This window comes from Podarcis cretensis (assembly GCF_951804945.1).
Source record: "Podarcis cretensis genome assembly, chromosome: 8".
NCBI lineage: Eukaryota > Metazoa > Chordata > Lepidosauria > Squamata > Lacertidae > Podarcis > Podarcis cretensis.
This window is the reverse complement of record NC_137177.1, coordinates 88,320,077-88,338,446: the sequence shown is the minus strand read 5'-3', so window position 1 is coordinate 88,338,446 and position 18,370 is coordinate 88,320,077. Positions and strand designations below refer to the sequence as shown.

Here is an 18,370-nt window from a genome sequence, read left to right as displayed (position 1 = left end):
TATTACAGCGCAATACGGTATCAAAAGCATCCATAAATACGGTAGTTCCTAAAAGCGGCGCAAACGAGGCGAGGCAAATCCCTGGGCGTGGAGCGCCCCCTTGTGGCGTGCGAGGGCGGGGGCCAAGCTTCGGCACCGTCCAATCAAGACGGAGGCGCCTTGACCCGGAAGCAGCTCTGGCGCGAGGACCGTAAACTTCCGGCCGGGGTGTCGGGGGACAGTCGGCAGAATCGGCGCGACGGAAGCGGGTCTGGCTGCCTGAGGGAGCGGAGAGATGGCGCTGGCCTGCAGGTAGGGAGGGAGGGAGGGAGGGGAGGCTGGCCTCGGGGGCCGGCAGGCCTTGGGCCCAAGGAGCTCGGGGGGGGGGCGGGCGGCTTCCAGGCTGAATCCGCACAGCAACCCTGCGAGGCGGGCCAGGCCGAGGGGGGGGGGGTGATTATTTCTAGGGGGGAAAGCTGCCCTTGTCTGCTCCTCTTTGCATTCTGCGTCTGGCGCCAGGATCCCTGGTTTGCTAATTGAAAACAGCACCCACAACAAAAATAAATAAATCAAAATTCACTTGCTTTGCTACATTTATACCCCCGCCTCCCCCCTACTTAAAAACAGCACCCACAACAAAAATAAATAAATCAAAATTCATTTGCTTATATATATATTTTCTTGGGGGTGTTGCTTATTTCTTGGGGAAAAGCTTCTCTTCTCTCAGAAGCCATTGTCTGTGCCTGTTTGCATTCTGCATCTGGCCACAGGATCCCTGATTTGCTAATTGAAAACAGCACCCACAGCAAAAATAAATAAATCAAAATTCACTTGCTTATATATATATATATATATATATATATATATATATATATATATATATATATTCTTGGGGGGGTGTTGCTTATTTCTTGGGGAAAAGCTTCTCTTCTCTCAGAAGCCATTGTCTGTGCCTGTTTGCATTCTGCATCTGGCGCCAGGATCCCTGGTTTGCTAATTGAAAACAGCACCCACAACAAAAATAAATAAATCAAAATTCACTTGCTTTGCTACATTTATACCCCCGCCTCCCCCCTACTTAAAAACAGCACCCACAACAAAAATAAATAAATCAACATTCACTTGCTTTGCTACATTTATACCCCCACCTCCCCCCTACTTAAAAACAGCACCCACAACAAAAATAAATAAATCAAAATTCATTTGCTTATATATATATTTTCTTGGGGGTGTTGCTTATTTCTTGGGGAAAAGCTTCTCTTCTCTCAGAAGCCATTGTCTGTGCCTGTTTGCATTCTGCATCTGGCCACAGGATTCCTGGTTTGCTAATTGAAAACAACACCCACAACCAAAAATAATAATAAATCAAATAAATCAAAATTCATTTGCTTTTATATATATTTTCTTGGGGGTGTTGCTTATTTCTTGTGGAAAAGCTTCTCTTCTCTCAGAAGCCATTGTCTGTGCCTGTTTGCATTCTGCATCTGGCGCCAGGATCCCTGATTTGCTAATTGAAAACAACACCCACAACCAAAAATAATAATAATAAATCAAATAAATCAAAATTCATTTGCTTATATATATATATTTTCTTGGGGGTGTTGCTTATTTCTTGGGGAAAAGCTTCTCTTCTCTCAGAAGCCATTGTCTGTGCCTGTTTGCATTCTGCATCTGGCGCCAGGATCCTTGATTTGCTGCTTAAAAACAGCACCCACAACAAAAATAAATAAATAAAATAAATCAAAATTCACTTGCTTTACTACATTTATACCCCCACCTCCCCCCTACTTAAAAACAGCACCCACAACAAAAATAAATAAATCAAAATTCACTTGCTTTGCTACATTTATACCCCCGCCTCCCCCCTACTTAAAAACAGCACCCACAACAAAAATAAATAAATCAAAATTCACTTGCTTTGCTACATTTATACCCCCACCTCCCCCCTACTTAAAAACAGCACCCACAACAAAAATAAATAAATCAAAATTCACTTGCTTTACTACATTTATACCCCCACCTCCCCCCTACTTAAAAACAGCACCCACAACAAAAATAAATAAATCAAAATTCATTTGCTTATATATATATTTTCTTGGGGGTGTTGCTTATTTCTTGGGGAAAAGCTTCTCTTCTCTCAGAAGCCATTGTCTGTGCCTGTTTGCATTCTGCATCTGGCGCCAGGATCCCTGATTTGCTAATTGAAAACAGCACCCACAACAAAAATAAATAAATCAAAATTCACTTGCTTTGCTACATTTATACCCCCACCTCCCCCCTACTTAAAAACAGCACCCACAACAAAAATAAATAAATCAAAATTCATTTGCTTATATATATATTTTCTTGGGGGTGTTGCTTATTTCTTGGGGAAAAGCTTCTCTTCTTTCAGAAGCCATTGTCTGTGCCTGTTTGCATTCTGCATCTAGCGCCAGGATCCCTGGTTTGCTAATTGAAAACAACACCCACAACCAAAAATAGTAATAAATCAAAATTCACTTGCTTTGCTACATTTATACCCCCACCTCCCCCCTACTTAAAAACAGCACCCACAACAAAAATAAATAAATCAAAATTCACTTGCTTTGCTACATTTATACCCCCACCTCCCCCCTACTTAAAAACAGCACCCACAACAAAAATAAATAAATCAAAATTCACTTGCTTTGCTACATTTATACCCCCACCTCCCCCCTACTTAAAAACAGCACCCACAACAAAAATAAATAAATCAAAATTCATTTGCTTATATATATATTTTCTTGGGGGTGTTGCTTATTTCTTGGGGAAAAGCTTCTCTTCTCTCAGAAGCCATTGTCTGTGCCTGTTTGCATTCTGCATCTGGCGCCAGGATCCCTGATTTGCTAATTGAAAACAGCACCCACAACAAAAATAAATAAATCAAAATTCACTTGCTTTGCTACATTTATACCCCCACCTCCCCCCTACTTAAAAACAGCACCCACAACAAAAATAAATAAATCAAAATTCATTTGCTTATATATATATTTTCTTGGGGGTGTTGCTTATTTCTTGGGGAAAAGCTTCTCTTCTCTCAGAAGCCATTGTCTGTGCCTGTTTGCATTCTGCATCTGGTGCCAGGATCCCTGATTTGCTAATTGAAAACAACACCCACAACCAAAAATAATAATAATAAATCAAATAAATCAAAATTCATTTGCTTATATATATATATTCTTGGGGGTGTTGCTTATTTCTTGGGGAAAAGCTTCTCTTCTCTCAGAAGCCATTGTCTGCGCCTGTTTGCATTCTGCATCTGGCGCCAGGATCCCTGATTTGCTAATTGAAAACAGCACCCACAACAAAAATAAATAAATCAAAATTCACTTGCTTTGCTACATTTATACCCCCACCTCCCCCCTACTTAAAAACAGCACCCACAACAAAAATAAATAAATCAAAATTCATTTGCTTATATATATATTTTCTTGGGGGTGTTGCTTATTTCTTGGGGAAAAGCTTCTCTTCTCTCAGAAGCCATTGTCTGTGCCTGTTTGCATTCTGCATCTGGAGCCAGGATCCCTGATTTGCTAATTGAAAACAGCACCCACAACAAAAATAAATAAATCAAAATTCACTTGCTTATATATATATTTTCTTGGGGGTGTTGCTTATTTCTTGGGGAAAAGCTTCTCTTCTCTCAGAAGCCATTGTCTGTGCCTGTTTGCATTCTGCATCTGGCGCCAGGATCCCTGATTTGCTAATTGAAAACAGCACCCACAACAAAAATAAATAAATCAAAATTCACTTGCTTTGCTACATTTATACCCCGGCCTCCCCCCTACTTAAAAACAGCACCCACAACAAAAATAAATAAATCAAAATTCACTTGCTTTACTACATTTATACCCCCACCTCCCCCCTACTTAAAAACAGCACCCACAACAAAAATAAATAAATCAAAATTCACTTGCTTTGCTACATTTATACCCCCACCTCCCCCCTACTTAAAAACAGCACCCACAACAAAAATAAATAAATCAAAATTCACTTGCTTTACTACATTTATACCCCCACCTCCCCCCTACTTAAAAACAGCACCCACAACAAAAATAAATAAATCAAAATTCACTTGCTTTGCTACATTTATACCCCCGCCTCCCCCCTACTTAAAAACAGCACCCACAACAAAAATAAATAAATAAAATAAATCAAAATTAATTTGCTTACTACATTTATACCCCCGCCTTCCCCCCAAGGAGCTCAAGGTGAACTACATAGTTCTCCTCATCTCCAAAACAACCCTGTGAGAGTGTGGCCCTGCGTCACTCAGAGAGCTCCGTGGCCGAGGGGGGTGATTTGAACCCTGGTCCCAAAGAGGCGGGCTGAAAGCAAAATGCCCGCCCAGTGGTGCAGAAGCCGTGGGGTTTTCCTTTATTTATTTTCTTGGGACTGGACTCCTTGGCTGTGAATAAACATTGTGAATAAACATTCACATTTTATTGATAATAATCAGCTAAATAGTTTGAGGATCTATACAACTGTGTAACATGCAGAAAACAGCATTTTTAGAGAAATCAAAGACTGGAACTGAGGGAAGTTGGGGGTGGGTTCTGCGGGGGGAGGGAGGAAGAATGCGGGGGAAATAAGGATGATATGTTTCTGGATAATATGTTTTGTTTTAATTTTTAATATATATATATATATATATTCATATTCTTGGGGGGGGGGTGTTGCTTATTTCTTGGGAAAAAGCTGCTCTTCTCTCAGAAGCCATTGTCTGTGCCTGTTTGCATTCTGCATCTGGCGCCAGGATCCTTGATTTGCTGCTTAAAAACAGCACCCACAACAAAAATAAATAAATAAAATAAATCAAAATTCACTTGCTTACTATATTTATACCGCCCCCAAGGAGCTCAAGGTGACCTACATAGTTCTCCTCATCTCCATTTTATCCCCAAAACAACCCTGTGAGAGAGTGTGACTGGCCCTGTGTCACCCAGAGAGCTTCATGGTGAAGTTGTGATTTGACCCCTTAGTTTACGCAGATCCTAGTTTGGCACTCTACCCCAGTCCTCTCTAGATGTCATTCAAAGCATCTGGGGGCACCGGATTGCAGGAGTGGGTTTTAAAACAATTTAAGGTGCTGAACATCTCGGTAGTGGCACCCACCCTGTGGAACGCCCTCCCACCAGATGTCAGAGACAAACAACCACCAGACTTTTAGAAGACATCTGAAGGCAGCCCTGTTTAGGGAAGCTTTTAATGTATAGACTATTGTATTTTAATATTTTGTTGGAAGCCACCCAGAGTGGCTGGGGAAACCCAGCCAGGTGGGCGGGGTATAAATAAAGTATTATTATTATTATTATTATTATTATTACTATTACTATTACTATTATTACTATTACTATTATTACTATTATTATTATTTATCATTGTGGAACTTGAACAGTAGCTCCAAAAGGGCTACTGTTGCTGCTGGTGCATTTACTTACTATTAAGTTGATGCTATGGTCACCTTTGTACATAAAATTATCTAGGTGGCTTGTAGAATAAAAATAATGATTTTAAAAAGGGAAAAGAGCAGCCTAAAGCTCCACAAGGGTGAGAGCATTTTTGTAAATGGAATCCATGTGGGGGCTCTTCTGCTGCCTGGTGTTGCTTAAGTTGTAGGCATCTCTCATTTGTTTTGACTCGTCGTTTGGAAGCGTGTTTTGCTCCAGTTTTTCTTTCTAAAGTTCCATGCAGTCTTCAGCCATTGACAAAACGATGTAGCTTTGGATGATAATGGTATCTTGATTTTTGTTACTGGTTTTAAAATTGGGTGTAGGCTTATAATTGCAGAAAGAAGTTTAAAAGAACCCCAGTGCATATCGTTTTAGAAGTGGGGCATTTTGGAGCAAGATTTTTCCCAACTGGGGAGAGTGCTCTTGTGCTCGAATCCTGCTTGTGCGTTTCCCACAGATATTTGGTTCACCATATGAGAACAGGATGCTGGACTAGATGGGCTCTTGTAGGCCTGTCTTATGCTCTTAACTTGGCCAGAATAGAAATAACTGAGTTGTTGTGCACTGGAGCAGCAGTGAAAACAGGGGCTGCCCTTTAAAACTGCACCAGGGTGGGGCTGAAGGACCAGGATCACTGGCTTCACCACCCACAAATGCCTCTTTGAACTTCTCCTTCCTAGTGTGAACAACAGCAGAAGCTCTGGCAAAGCTTTCTCCTCTATTTTGCTGCCTTGAGTCACATAGAGGTGAGGTGCGTAGGCGCATAGTGTTGTGGTTTGGGTCAGACTAGGATCTGCTGCATGCAGGTTCTGCATTCCTCTGCCCTGGGAGGTACTTCCAAGGTGCTTTTGGGTGCTAAACTGCTGGTGTGGTGCTCTAAAGGGATTTTGAAAGTGGGCACACTTTTCCAGGAACACCTTCCTGACTCCAAAACGGGACTGAATGGATCAAGCCCTCCAGCTTTCTTAAAGCTTAACTCCAAAAGCAAAGCTCTGTTAACTCCTTAGTGTGACACGGATGACTAGGATAAGTTGATCCAGAGAGAGGGGGAGAGGTGTGGTGGATAGAGTATTAAGATGGGGGCCCCCCTCCCAAATTCATCTATGGAAATTGTCAGTTGGTTTGCGGTCAGTCACCACCTTCTCTCACGTGACTGTTGAGAGAATAAAAGCACTGCCCTTGGAAGAAAGGCAAAGCCCTTCTATATTTTCATCTTTTTCTTATGTGGATCTGTGTGTGAAATCTGATCTCGAATTAATATTGCAATGGGTTGGGGGTCACCTTCTCAAGAGACAATGGCCTTTAATACATTGTTCCTAAAGTGAATGTGGAGAGTTGTGTTCCATAAATGCACAGTAAGAGGAATTAGAATCCAGTGCTTAGTAATACTAGTTTGTTTCATTTACAGTGGTGCCTCGCAAGACAAAATTAATCCGTTCCGTGAGGCTCTTCGTCTAGCGGTTTTTTCGTCTTGCGAAGGAAGCCCATTGACAGCTTAGTGGATTAGCGCTATTAGCGGTTTAGCAGCTTTTAGCGGATCAGCTGATAAGCGGCTTAGGGCTTAGGAAAAGGGGGGGAGGGAAAAAACCCCGCAGGAACTCGCAAGACATTTTCGTCTTGCGAAGCAAGCCCATAGGGAAATTCGTTTTGCGAAGTGCCTCCAAAACGGAAAACCCTTTCGTCTAGTGGTTTTTCCGTCTTGCGAGGCGTTCATCTTGCGGGGCACCACTGTAGTAATGTCATTTCTGTAGTGCCTTTCAATATATGTTTCTGCAGCTGTTAGCCTCCCTAATATAAATTGTGATTTTCAGAAATAGAACCTATAAAAAGAGAATTTGCCACTTCAGTGACTTCTAAGAAGCTTAGTTGGTCTCTAAGGTGCTACTGGAAGGAATTTTTTAATTTTGTTTTGACTACGGCAGACCAACACGGCTGGCTACCTGTTTCTAGGAAGCTGTCATCTTAGTAGTTTTTTCCGAGTTTTTTTTTTAAGCAGGGAGAAATTCGAGCTTTTCCTTAAGCTAGCAGAGTGGAAGCTGGATACCTGACACCACTTGAGATGTTGCTGGCTGCAGAAAAAGGTCCGCTCTGGGTCTGAAATGGCTGGAGTCTCATGGAATCTCTGTGTGTGTGTGTGTGTGTGTGTGTGTGTGTGTGTGGCAGGGAGTGGTAAGGAGAGGGGACAATGCTGCTTCTCACATTGGAGCAGAATTATTCTTGTGTCTGTAGAGATATAGGACCGTTGTGTAAGTAACTAAAAAATGAAACTGTGTGTGATTGCTTTGAATGATCAAACTGATTTTAAGGTCATATTTGTTACCTCAGTGATCATTGCGGCTGAAGTGGGATTTAAACTGATCTGAGGGCTTCTTGCGCAGTGAGAAAGGGAAATGCTTCGGTTAATGTTGGCTGCCTTAAAGCTACCAGGCTCCATTCACATTGGGGCAAAGGTACTTGAACAAACACCTTCCTTGTGCCTTCCAGATCTTAATTTATTTTTCTTGCTAATTTTTGATGCATTTTAATTATTGTTTTTATGAGTTACGTTTAACTACAGTTGTTAGCTTTCATGGATAGCTATCAAGAGGAAGGGTGAGCTAGAAGTAACAAAACAATATATTCTTGATGAGCGTGTTAGCCTAGCCCTGGCCAGAATACCTGATGTATTTTCCCCTGTTTTTTCAAATGTAATTCCCCTGTTCACAGGGATTGGGGTGGTGTCAGCTTGTGTTCTGTTAACACACTACAATTTCCATCACCCTGACCACTGATCCTGCTAGCTAAGAATGATAGGAGTTATTGTCCAACAACAGCTAGGGACCCAAGTTTGAGAAACACCGTTTGACACATCAGGAAGAACCTCCTATATACACACACACACACACAGAGAGAGAGAGAGAGAGAGAGAGAGAGAGAGAGAGAGAGTGCATTGCGGCTGTAATGGCATCAGATGAATGCACTGGGTGAGATGTTTTCACTCCTTGGATGTTTTTGCTCCCTGGAAGCCTTGCCCCACACCCCGAAAACAAAAGCTGCTGATTCAAGCTCTGTGGATATAGCTTACAATGTAACTTGCTAATGGCATAAAAACCACAGGGCTTCGATCCCCAGCAGGAAGAAATTACAGGGCTTTATAAAAGTCCAAGGTCAAAGTGGTTTGCAGTGTTAAAATAGCACAGCAGGTGGAGGGCTAGGACTTATTCACCCCCAAACCTCCTTGGCCATTTCCCCAGGCGACTGGCTCAGCCTTTCCATCAGGGCCATTCTGGCTTCTAGCGGCATATCTATGCCAGGAGCAACTCTGATTTTAAGCAGGATTGTCTGCCCTGCATTCTCCATGCATGCTTTAAAACAACTGCATTTCTACACCTTGTAGGTCCTCATCTATGGCTGAAAGTAGTCCAGACCTTCCTTTATATGGTCTGAATTTTCTTTGGGTTCCTTTCGTTTGAAGCCTCTTTGTGACTTAAATTGTGGGCCAATGCAGATGGGGACTTCTCTGTTTGAGGGCTTAAGCTCAAATCCTGCATATGGGTTTCCTGCAGACATCTGGTTGGCCACTGTGAGAACAGGAGGGTGGACTAGATGGGCCGTTGGCCTGATCCAGCACGCTGTTCTTACGGATTAACAATTAAACTAATGCTCAAATGTAAACAAGCCCTTAGTAACATAGGCTGCTTTTCTTTGTTGTCTCAGTTCCTCTCCTGCATTAAAATCCGCTGTTCCCACTCTCTTCCCGTCCCCTCAAGATCTTTTTCTCTCTCTCCCAGGCTGTAGATGCTGATGCTTCCTACTGGTAAAGATGCCATCCCGAACTAACCTGGCAGCTTCGATCCCCAGCAGCAAAGTGAAATATTCCAAGCTTGCGAGCACAGATGAAGGCTACATTGACCTTCAGGTAAAATGGGGGGTGGGGGGGTGGGGAGAACCAGGACAAAATGAATTCCTTGCATTTCAGAAGCACCACTTGTGTCGTGATCCTCACTTGAGTTCAGATATTCCTTACAAGGCGGCAGTATCCTCCTGCTATTACATTTAGCCATTTACTGGGACTGGAGCATTCTGTATAACCCAAAGGGGTTTTGTACTTTGGGAACTTTAGTGTTAACCCAGTCAACATCTTGGGGTTGCTATTGAAAGGTTAAAGACTGAGCAATTCCTGTACGCTTAAGCCTGGCCTCCTTGCTCATTTCCTGAGAGCTCAGACATGCCTGCCTCTTCCTCCATTCCAAAAGGTTGCATTTCCACGGCAGCTTAGAGGATGTAAGCGTTAGCAGGAGCCTCTTCTGCTGTGCCTTCTCTTCTCAAAACTTCAGCGTAAGAGAGACAGCCCACCTGGCTCTCCTGATTCCTCTTCACAGAAGGCTCAGGAGAGTAGAGGGGTAGATGACCCCACCATTCCAAGCCAAGCCAAGATTTGTGGGCACTGGTGCAAATGCACAACTGTTCACACTGTTCCTTCAGTGTCTAATAATAATAATAATAATAATAATAATAATAATAATAATAATAATAATTTATACCCTGGCCGGAGCCGAGCTCAGGGTGGATAACACCAGTAAAATTACAGTAAAATCATAATGGGGGGGACCAATTTAAAATACAGGTTAAAATGCAATTTAAAATGCAGCCTCATTTTAAAAGTAGCCCATAGATCAAAACCATAAGGGGAGGGAAACATAAGGGTCAGACTAAGTCCAAACCAAAGGCCAGGTGGAACAGCTCTGTCTTGCAGGCCCTGCGAAAAGATGTCAAGTCCTGCAGGGCCCTAGTTTCTTACGACAGAGCATTCCACCATGTTGGGGCCAGTACTGAAAAGGCCCTGGCCCTAGTTGAGACCAATCTAACCACCTTGCAACTTGGGAGCTCCAAAATGTTGTCTTTTGTGGACCTTAAGGTCCTCCACGCGGCATACCAGGAGAGGCGGTCCTGTAGGTAAGATGGACAAAGGTGGGTTTCTTTCTTTCTTTCTTTCTTTCTTTCTTTCTTGGGGGTGGGGTGTTGGCTCCAGAGGAGGAAGCTTTCCCTGTAACTTCACTGTGGGTGGGCACCTTCCTCCCTCAAGCATCCTGGTTTGCCAAGACCAGAGGAGGAGATTCAGGTCTAAATGGGGAGCTGATATTTGCAGGTGATAATTTCAGAAAAGGGATGAAAAGCAAGCCAGTCCCAAATGGAGATAGTTGGGTTTTGGGGTGAGAGGGTGGCAAACACACCCAGAACGTTTCATTTCTGTTCCAGGGTCGGTTGGGGTTTTCGCTCTTCCTGTGTTTTGTGTGTTTATGAAGATGCATTAAAAGTGGGCCACTTGGAGGCAGCATTGTCACGCTGGCTGGTTGTAGCATTAAAGCAGACCTGGAATTGCCTGCTATATTGGCTGAACGTACAAAGTAGCTTTGTACTGAAGGCAGGCCGCTGGGCTGTCCAGCCCAGGCTGGCAGCATTTATCCCAGGTTTCATGCAGAGTTTTCTGTAACATTTGCTCCCTAGGAGGCTTTTCCTTGGAGACCTGGCAATTGCCTGTGTCCTTAAAGGTAAAGGTAACCCTGACCATTAGGTCCAGTCGTGACCGACTCTGGGGTTGCACGCTCATCTCGCTCTATAGGCCGAGGGAGCCGGCGTTTGTCCACAGACAGCTTCCAGGTCATGTGGCCGGCATGACTAAGCAAACCAGAGCAGCGCACAGAAACGCCTTTTACCTTCCCGCTGGAGCGGTACCTATTTATCTACTTGCACTTTGACGTGCTTTCGAACTGCTAGGTTGGCAGGAGCAGGGACCGAGGAACGGGAGCTCACCCCATCACGGGGATTCGAACCGCCAACCTTCTGATCAGCAAGTCCTAGGCTCTGTGGTTTAACCCACAGCGCCACCCGCGTCCCTGCCTGTGTCCTTAGGTTATGCTTTTTACCTGTTCTTCTACCATCACCCCCTATTGGCAGTGACACTTTCAGCCAGTGCAGCAAAGCCCTCCTGGATGGGCAGCACCTGTGTTGGGAGAACTCCAGGATAATCGAATCTGAATGTACTCCTCCTACCAGTGGAAGAGGTTGCTCCCTTTCCCATGCAAGGAGGGGTTTTTTAATTTTGGGGGGGTATTTTTTGCTGGGCTGTTCCAGTGCTAAAAACAGAGTTGATTTGGACTGCTTAGATGAAGCCCGAAAGCCACCCACCCATACCAATGGCTCCATTGCCTGGTTACATCACTGGCACTGGAGTACTATTCAACATTTATCTGAAGGAGTTGGGTTCCAACTTGTATCCCCATTGTTTACCTGCAGCTAAGGTACGTAGCACTTTTTTTGGGGGGGGGGAGCTGTAATTGCCCCTCTCAGTGACCTTGTTTGGATCTGGCCCAGAGTATGTCTAGCCCATTGTTCTGAAACTCTCAGTGGAGTTTGATGCTGATGGACTAACCCCGTCATCAGATCCTTGAGAATCATCCTATGTGTGAACATGCAGGTTCCTCTCATCTGCCACTGATCAGCCTGACTTCTACACGTTTGTCGAGTGGCAGATGAGGTTGATGGACTGTATGGAATTGGCGGGGATGACTGGCAGAATCCGAGACCAGGGAGAAGAGTCGGTGGAAGAAGATTGGAAAAAATTTAAAGATTATTTACAGAAATATTGTAAAATTAATGAGCTTTAGAAAAATGGTGGAATGAAGTTATATGGCTTTGGCAGAAATGTCATAAGGAACTAGGTACAGATAGATTGTTAATGTATTAAAGGGAAAAAACAAAGTTAGAATATGTTAAGATTAATTACAGGACAGAAAACAGAGGAAGATGGAAAGGAATTGCTGAAACAGTTAATTGAAGTGGAATACAAAAAGGGAGGCGTGAGGAAGTCAATGAAACAAGTGAATGAAAGCTAAGATTGAAAATATTGGAAGTGTTTTTAATTGTTTTTGTTTTGTTTTGTTAATTCAATGTTCTGTGTAGTGTTTTTGTTTTTGTATTGTATTATATTGATTTGTTTAATTCTTTTTCTTTTCTTTTTTTGTAATCTTTAAACTCTTAATATTATTTAAAAAGACTTCTACACGTTTGTCTACTCCTGCCAAAGCCATCCATGCTGGCGGCTCTAGTGGTTCCATGGAAGTGTGATGCTTTCATAACCGGGTTGAAAGTGGCCACTGATGCTTTTGAATGCTGACCTGTCTCTTCTTCCTCCTTTAGTTCAAGAGGAGCCCCCCCAAGATCCCCTACAAGGCCATTGCTCTGGCCACTGTGCTGTTCCTGATTGGCACCCTTCTAATTATCATTGGGGCTCTGCTCCTGGCAGGATACATCAGCAAAGGAGTAAGTGGCTCAGCACTTCTGCCAGGGCTGACCTGGCCTTGGAACGATCATAAGCTAACTGAGATACAAGACATCAAAATTGCATTCTTGCGCAGCTGTACATAGGAGTCATTTATTTTGGATGCAGGATTTGGAAGGGACTTTGGGGGCATGGTAACGGAGGGGCTGCCATTTTGTCTCAGTTTTGACCAGTAGGGTATCTATGTGTGCTTTGAAAAAGTGATAGTTGGTGACCTGTTACAGCGCTTGCAAATAGTGGCTTCCTCACCCACCAAGAGGTCTCCCATCCTGGGACTAGACTTAGGTATTTATTTCACAAAATTTGTGCATCGCTTAATTGTAAAAAGCAAAAAGACCTCAAAGCAGTTTACAGAAAAGATAAAACGATAAAATTATCAATAGGAAAAATTAACAACAATAAAGTGACAGCACATTGCGTAAATTTCTAAACATCTGGCTAGGCTTGCCTAAACAGGAATGTTCTTAGCAGGCACTGAACAGGGTACAGCGAAGGCAGTTGCCTGGTGTCAATAGGCAGGGGGTTCCAGAGTGTAGGTACTGCCACACTAAAAGATTGAATTTTTACAAATACAAGAAAGGCATTATGTGGCACTTATAGCAATGCCAGTTCCGCTGATCGAGCAGCCCAATGGGCACATACAGGGGGAAGGTGATCTTGTAGTTATACAGGTGTCAAGTTGTTAACTTGCTAGCCTTTAGAAGTTGGTGTGTGTCGTGTTCCTTCAGGCCGTTCCATGGGCCTGACAACAGTTTGGATGTTATGAACTAAGGTGAAGCAGAGGGGGAATCCAAGTGAGTTTTGCTTCCTTTTCTCACACTTTTTTGAAAGCCCAGAGCTGAGGATGGGCACATTCCACATGTGGAGACATTGCGCCATCCACATTTCCTCATGGAGGAAGGAATGCAGCGCTCCGCTTCAGGCACTTGAGCACATGAGGAGAGTTCTCTTTCCTGCAACTGATCCAGCACTTTGTTCTCACAGTGGCAAACCAGATGCCTCAGTTGAAAGCCAGAAAGCAGCACATAAGTGCCATGGCATTGACCACACACTGGTGCTGCCCCACACTCCTTTAGAATGTCATTGGCTGATCTTGGGGGTTCTCTCCCTTGCATTTCTTTCATGACATCGGCATCAAGAGCTGGGCTACTTAGTGGCATGGATTTCCAGACAACGTCATTTTTTCTTTGGGGATATTGGAGTGAGTGGCTTTTGTCAATAATAATAATAATAATAATTAATAATAATAAATATTTTATTTCTATTCCGCCCTCCCCAGCTGAAGCTGGGCTCAGAGCAGCTAACAACAGTGAAATAACACAGCATTCTAAAATCAATTCATTATAAAATCAGTTCAAATCAAATAGATGGCAATCACTGGGCTAGAGTTCTGTGAAGAATTACCAAAGGGGGGGGGGTCAGGCTGTACCTTGGCCAAAGGCCTGGTGGAACAGTTCTGTCTTGCAGGCCCTGCGGAAAGATGTTAAGTCCCGCAGGGCCCTAGTCTCTTGTGACAGAGCGTTCCACCAGATTGGAGCCACAGCCGAAAAAGCCCTGGCTCTGGTTGAGGCCAGCCTAACCTCTCTGTGGCCCGGGACCTCTAAGATGTTTTTGTCTGAAGACAGTAAGGTCCTCAGTGGGACATACAGTGGTGCCCCGTAAGACGAACGCCTCGCAAGATGGAAAACCCGCTAGACGAAAGGGTTTTCCGTTTTGGAGGCGCTTTGCAAGACGAAAATGTCTTGCGAGTTCCTGCTGGGTTTTTTCCCTTTCCCCCCCCCCTTTTCCTAAGCCCTAAGCCGCTTATCAGCTGATCCGCTAAAAGCCGCTAAACTGCTAATAGCGCTAATCCGCTGAGCTGTCAATGGGCTTCCTTCGCAAGACGAAAAAACCGCTATACGAAGAGCCTCACGGAACGGATTAATTTTGTCTTGCGAGGCACCACTGTACCAGGAGAGGCGGTCCCGTAGGTACGTGGGTCCTAGGCCGTATAGAGTCTGTCCAGAGTCTTTAGCTGATCTCTGCATACTGGAATACCCTCACCCCCAAATTTGATTTGGTAGTGACCTTGGAGAGAGTTTGTGTTCCTTTCTAATATATGTGTGTGGTGTTGGAAACTGAAGTAAAGGACACGAGTCAGGTTTTGTTCATCAGGTGAGCTGTGCATAAGCAAGCTGGCAAGGGAGCAAGCTGCCAGCTAGCTCTATAGAAGCTCCTTTTATTAGCACAATATGCAAAACCAGTCAGATACATTTTGGACTGTGACCTTTACACATCTTCCAATCCCGAGATTTAGGGGTGGTACAAAATTATTTTGGCACCTGTTTCCACCATTTTCCCCTTGAACAATGTATGACGAAGGAGACAAAGGTCACAGACAGGGCACGGCAGGCCACTAAGAGAGCAAAGGTTAGATAGAGGGCATGATGTTCAGACAGCTGTGGCTTGTCTGTGGGTGGAAGCGTGCTTCACACCCGAAGGTCACGCGGTCAGACAGCTGAGGCCTGTCTGTGGGAAGTGTGCTCCACACCCAGCGATCATTCCTTCAGGAAACATCCAGGATTACAGAACTGGAAATGACCCCAAGGGTCATCTAGTCTAACCCCTTGCAATGTTTTAAGTACTGTACCTGTACCCACTTAAAGTACATTGTGGTTGGGGTGATGTGGGAGGAAGCAAGAAAGGGGGCTGGTGTGAATGGTCCCAGTTTGGACTGGGTGGCCTTCTGCCCCCTCTGGCTTTCACCGCCTTAGTGCTGGTTTTCCTGTGCAATATTTTGTCAGATGATGGCTGCAACTTTGAATAGGTGAATGGGCCATTGCAGGCAGAACTTTCACATCTCCTCACCTCAGTCTGCACATCTAGCTGCATGTTGCCTGGTATAGAGAAGGCTAGCTGTTCCAGGCCAAGGTGTGAAAAAGCCCTTATTCTCTTTTGTTTTCCAGGGAACCGATCGAGCGATCCCTGTCCTGATCATCGGAATCCTGGTGTTCCTTCCTGGCTTCTATCATTTGCGTATTGCGTATTTTGCTTCCAAAGGCTACAGGGGCTATTCCTATGACGACATTCCTGATTTTGATGACTAGAAGATGGCAGAACACAGCTTTTTCTTAGGAAGAGTTTTTGCAACTTTTGCAAAAAAAAACCAAAAACCACAAAATGAAAATGGGGGTTTCTGCAGAATTTCCCTTTGATTTAGCGGAGAATGTTGCCACATCATGCAAAGCAAATCATGTGAGCAGCTGTCAGGGGAAACATGTTTTCTTTGAGATGGGAAGTTATTTCTGGGCAGCAAATGCAGCTGTGTCTCTTAGCCCAGTTCCATATGGAGACACGTGAGCTTAAGGGGGAGGAAGAAACTCAGGTGTTTTTGTTTCGGTTTTTTCCAAGTCTGTTGGTATTTCTTCTGAGTTGACTTTTTATCTAGAGCTGAACATCTGCAAAGCGAGAACTGGAAGTAGTGGCTAATGATTGTGCGACCAAGAAATCTGTTCAGGCAGTCTAGCAATTTAACCTTTTAAGGAGCCGGTCAGAATTTAAGGAAAATAGACGGTGGCTTTTAACACCACCTAGAACACGACATTTACCAAGAAGCCCAATTACTAGTCCTTGATGATACTTTGCTAAACTCTTGTGAAATCTGTTGTAGAATCCCGAGAGCACAAATCTGGAAGTGGTGTGTAGCTGTCGTGACTCGGGCTGCAAGATGCTGCCATTCACTCCTGGGAACTGGCCCCGGGGTGGTTCAACATAAAACTAAGCGATACATAAAAATAGAGAAAAGACTGAAAACCCAGAAAAAGCATGTGCTCCATGGCATACACACACTGTTTCCTCTCAAACAATGAGTTCAAGAGCAAAAAAGAAACAGTATAAGAAGGCATTTTAAAAAAATAACACATGCACACACTTTTGTAAGCCATGTCCGACAAAGTCTCTCACTTTTGTGGGTGATCCAAAGTACACCAAAGTTGACACACCTCTGTCTGGCTGACCCAGATTAGATCAGTTCCAACCCCTGCTAAAGTCTCTTTCCCAGGTACCATGCCAAAAGGTTTCCTATTACATCTCTCCCCCCACCCGGCAGAATTCAAAAACTGTTGTCAAGTGGGACACAACTATTCAAAGATGCTGTACTTGTCCGTTCTGTCCACTGTCTAAATCAGCTTTCCTCAACCTGGTGCCCTCTGGATGTTTTGGACTACAATGTCCATCAGCCCCAGCCAGTCCATGCAAGGTTGATGAGAGCTGTAGGAAAAAGTGCTACCTTTAGAGGAGGCTGGTCTAAATGCTATGCAGTGTTCCTGAACTGTATACATAGAAAAATCCTAGTCTGCACAATAAGAGTTCCTTTTGTTTTGTCTAAACCTCTGCTTAAGTCTGGATTCCACGCTAGGTTTACACAGCTTTTAGAATGCAAAAGAGGATGTATGCAATGAGATTTTAATTTGTGCTTGCAGAATATGTAATTAATATAAATAAAAACATACAATATTCTACCTTGATTTAATGTCATCTTCTAAGCAATATGAAGGGTTCTTGATTTTTGTCGATAACATGGCAAGGGGAAATGGAAGAATCAGGGCCACAAAGGAGGACAGGCTGCTCTGAAGAAATCCCTTACCCTGACCACTTGACCTACTTTCCAGAGCCTTTATCAGAAACTAGCAAACTTTGCTTCAGGGCTTGACTTTTGAGGGGTTTGAGGCACTGGATTCCCTGCGGACAGCCAACACCTGTGAGCCTAGGACCACAAAACCCTTTTTGGAGATGTTGCCACAGAGAAAAAGTCTAGCTCTATAATCAAACCCCTGATTTGCATTTCTAGGCAGATCTGGGAAATATTTTGTAGGTGATAACAGCTTCCTGTGTTCACATCAGCATTTCTCGTGTGTTTCACAATGTGCAATCCCAGTCCCGAGGAGCTTACAATTTAAACATTGGCATAGGAGACGACAGCAGAAAGTAAGGGAGATGCAAGCAGGAGCGGTGGGGAAGAATATTGTTACACGCCACCCTAATCTCGGAGCAGTGCGACATTCCAGGGGTACTAGGAACACATACCAAGGTCTGTATTTCTTTTTGGAAATGAGACACAGCGGAGACGGTGGTGTCTTTATGATGTATGGTTTAGTTATACATACAGCCTCTTTGAATTAAAGAACCTCCTAATGAGGGTGAAAGGAGAGAGCAGAAAATATGGTCTGAAGCTGAACATCAAAAAAATTAAGATCATGGCCACTGGTCCCATCACCTCCTGGCAAACAGAAGGGGAAAGAAATAGAGGCAGTGAGAGATTTTACTTTCTTGGGTTCCATGATCACTGCAGATGGTGACACGAAATTAAAAGATGCCTGCTTCTTGGGAGAAAAGCAATGACAGACAGCATCTTAAAAAGCAGAGGCATCACCTTGCCAACAAAGGTCCGTATAGTTAAAGCTATGGTTTTCCCAGTAGTGATGTATGGAAGTGAGAGCTGGACCATAAAGAAGGCTGATCGCCGAAGAATTGATGCTTTTGAATTATGGTGCTGGATGAGACTCTTGAGAGTCCCATGGACTGCAAGAAGATCAAACCTATCCATTCTGAAGGAAATCAG

The 18,370-nt window shown here is 43.9% G+C and overlaps 1 protein-coding gene across 1 annotated transcript; it reads left to right on the top strand.

The window, feature by feature from the left end:
- The first annotated feature begins 164 nt into the window (after nucleotides 1-164).
- TMEM230 (transmembrane protein 230) lies at nucleotides 165-17,276 on the top strand. The gene is made up of 4 exons (XM_079987639.1): nucleotides 165-291; nucleotides 9,221-9,348; nucleotides 12,630-12,752; nucleotides 15,717-17,276. Exons 2-4 carry the CDS (start codon nucleotides 9,253-9,255, stop codon nucleotides 15,855-15,857), a joined length of 360 nt encoding a protein of 119 aa, XP_079843765.1. The 5' UTR covers nucleotides 165-291; nucleotides 9,221-9,252; the 3' UTR covers nucleotides 15,858-17,276.
- The last annotated feature ends 1,094 nt before the right edge of the window (nucleotides 17,277-18,370 follow it).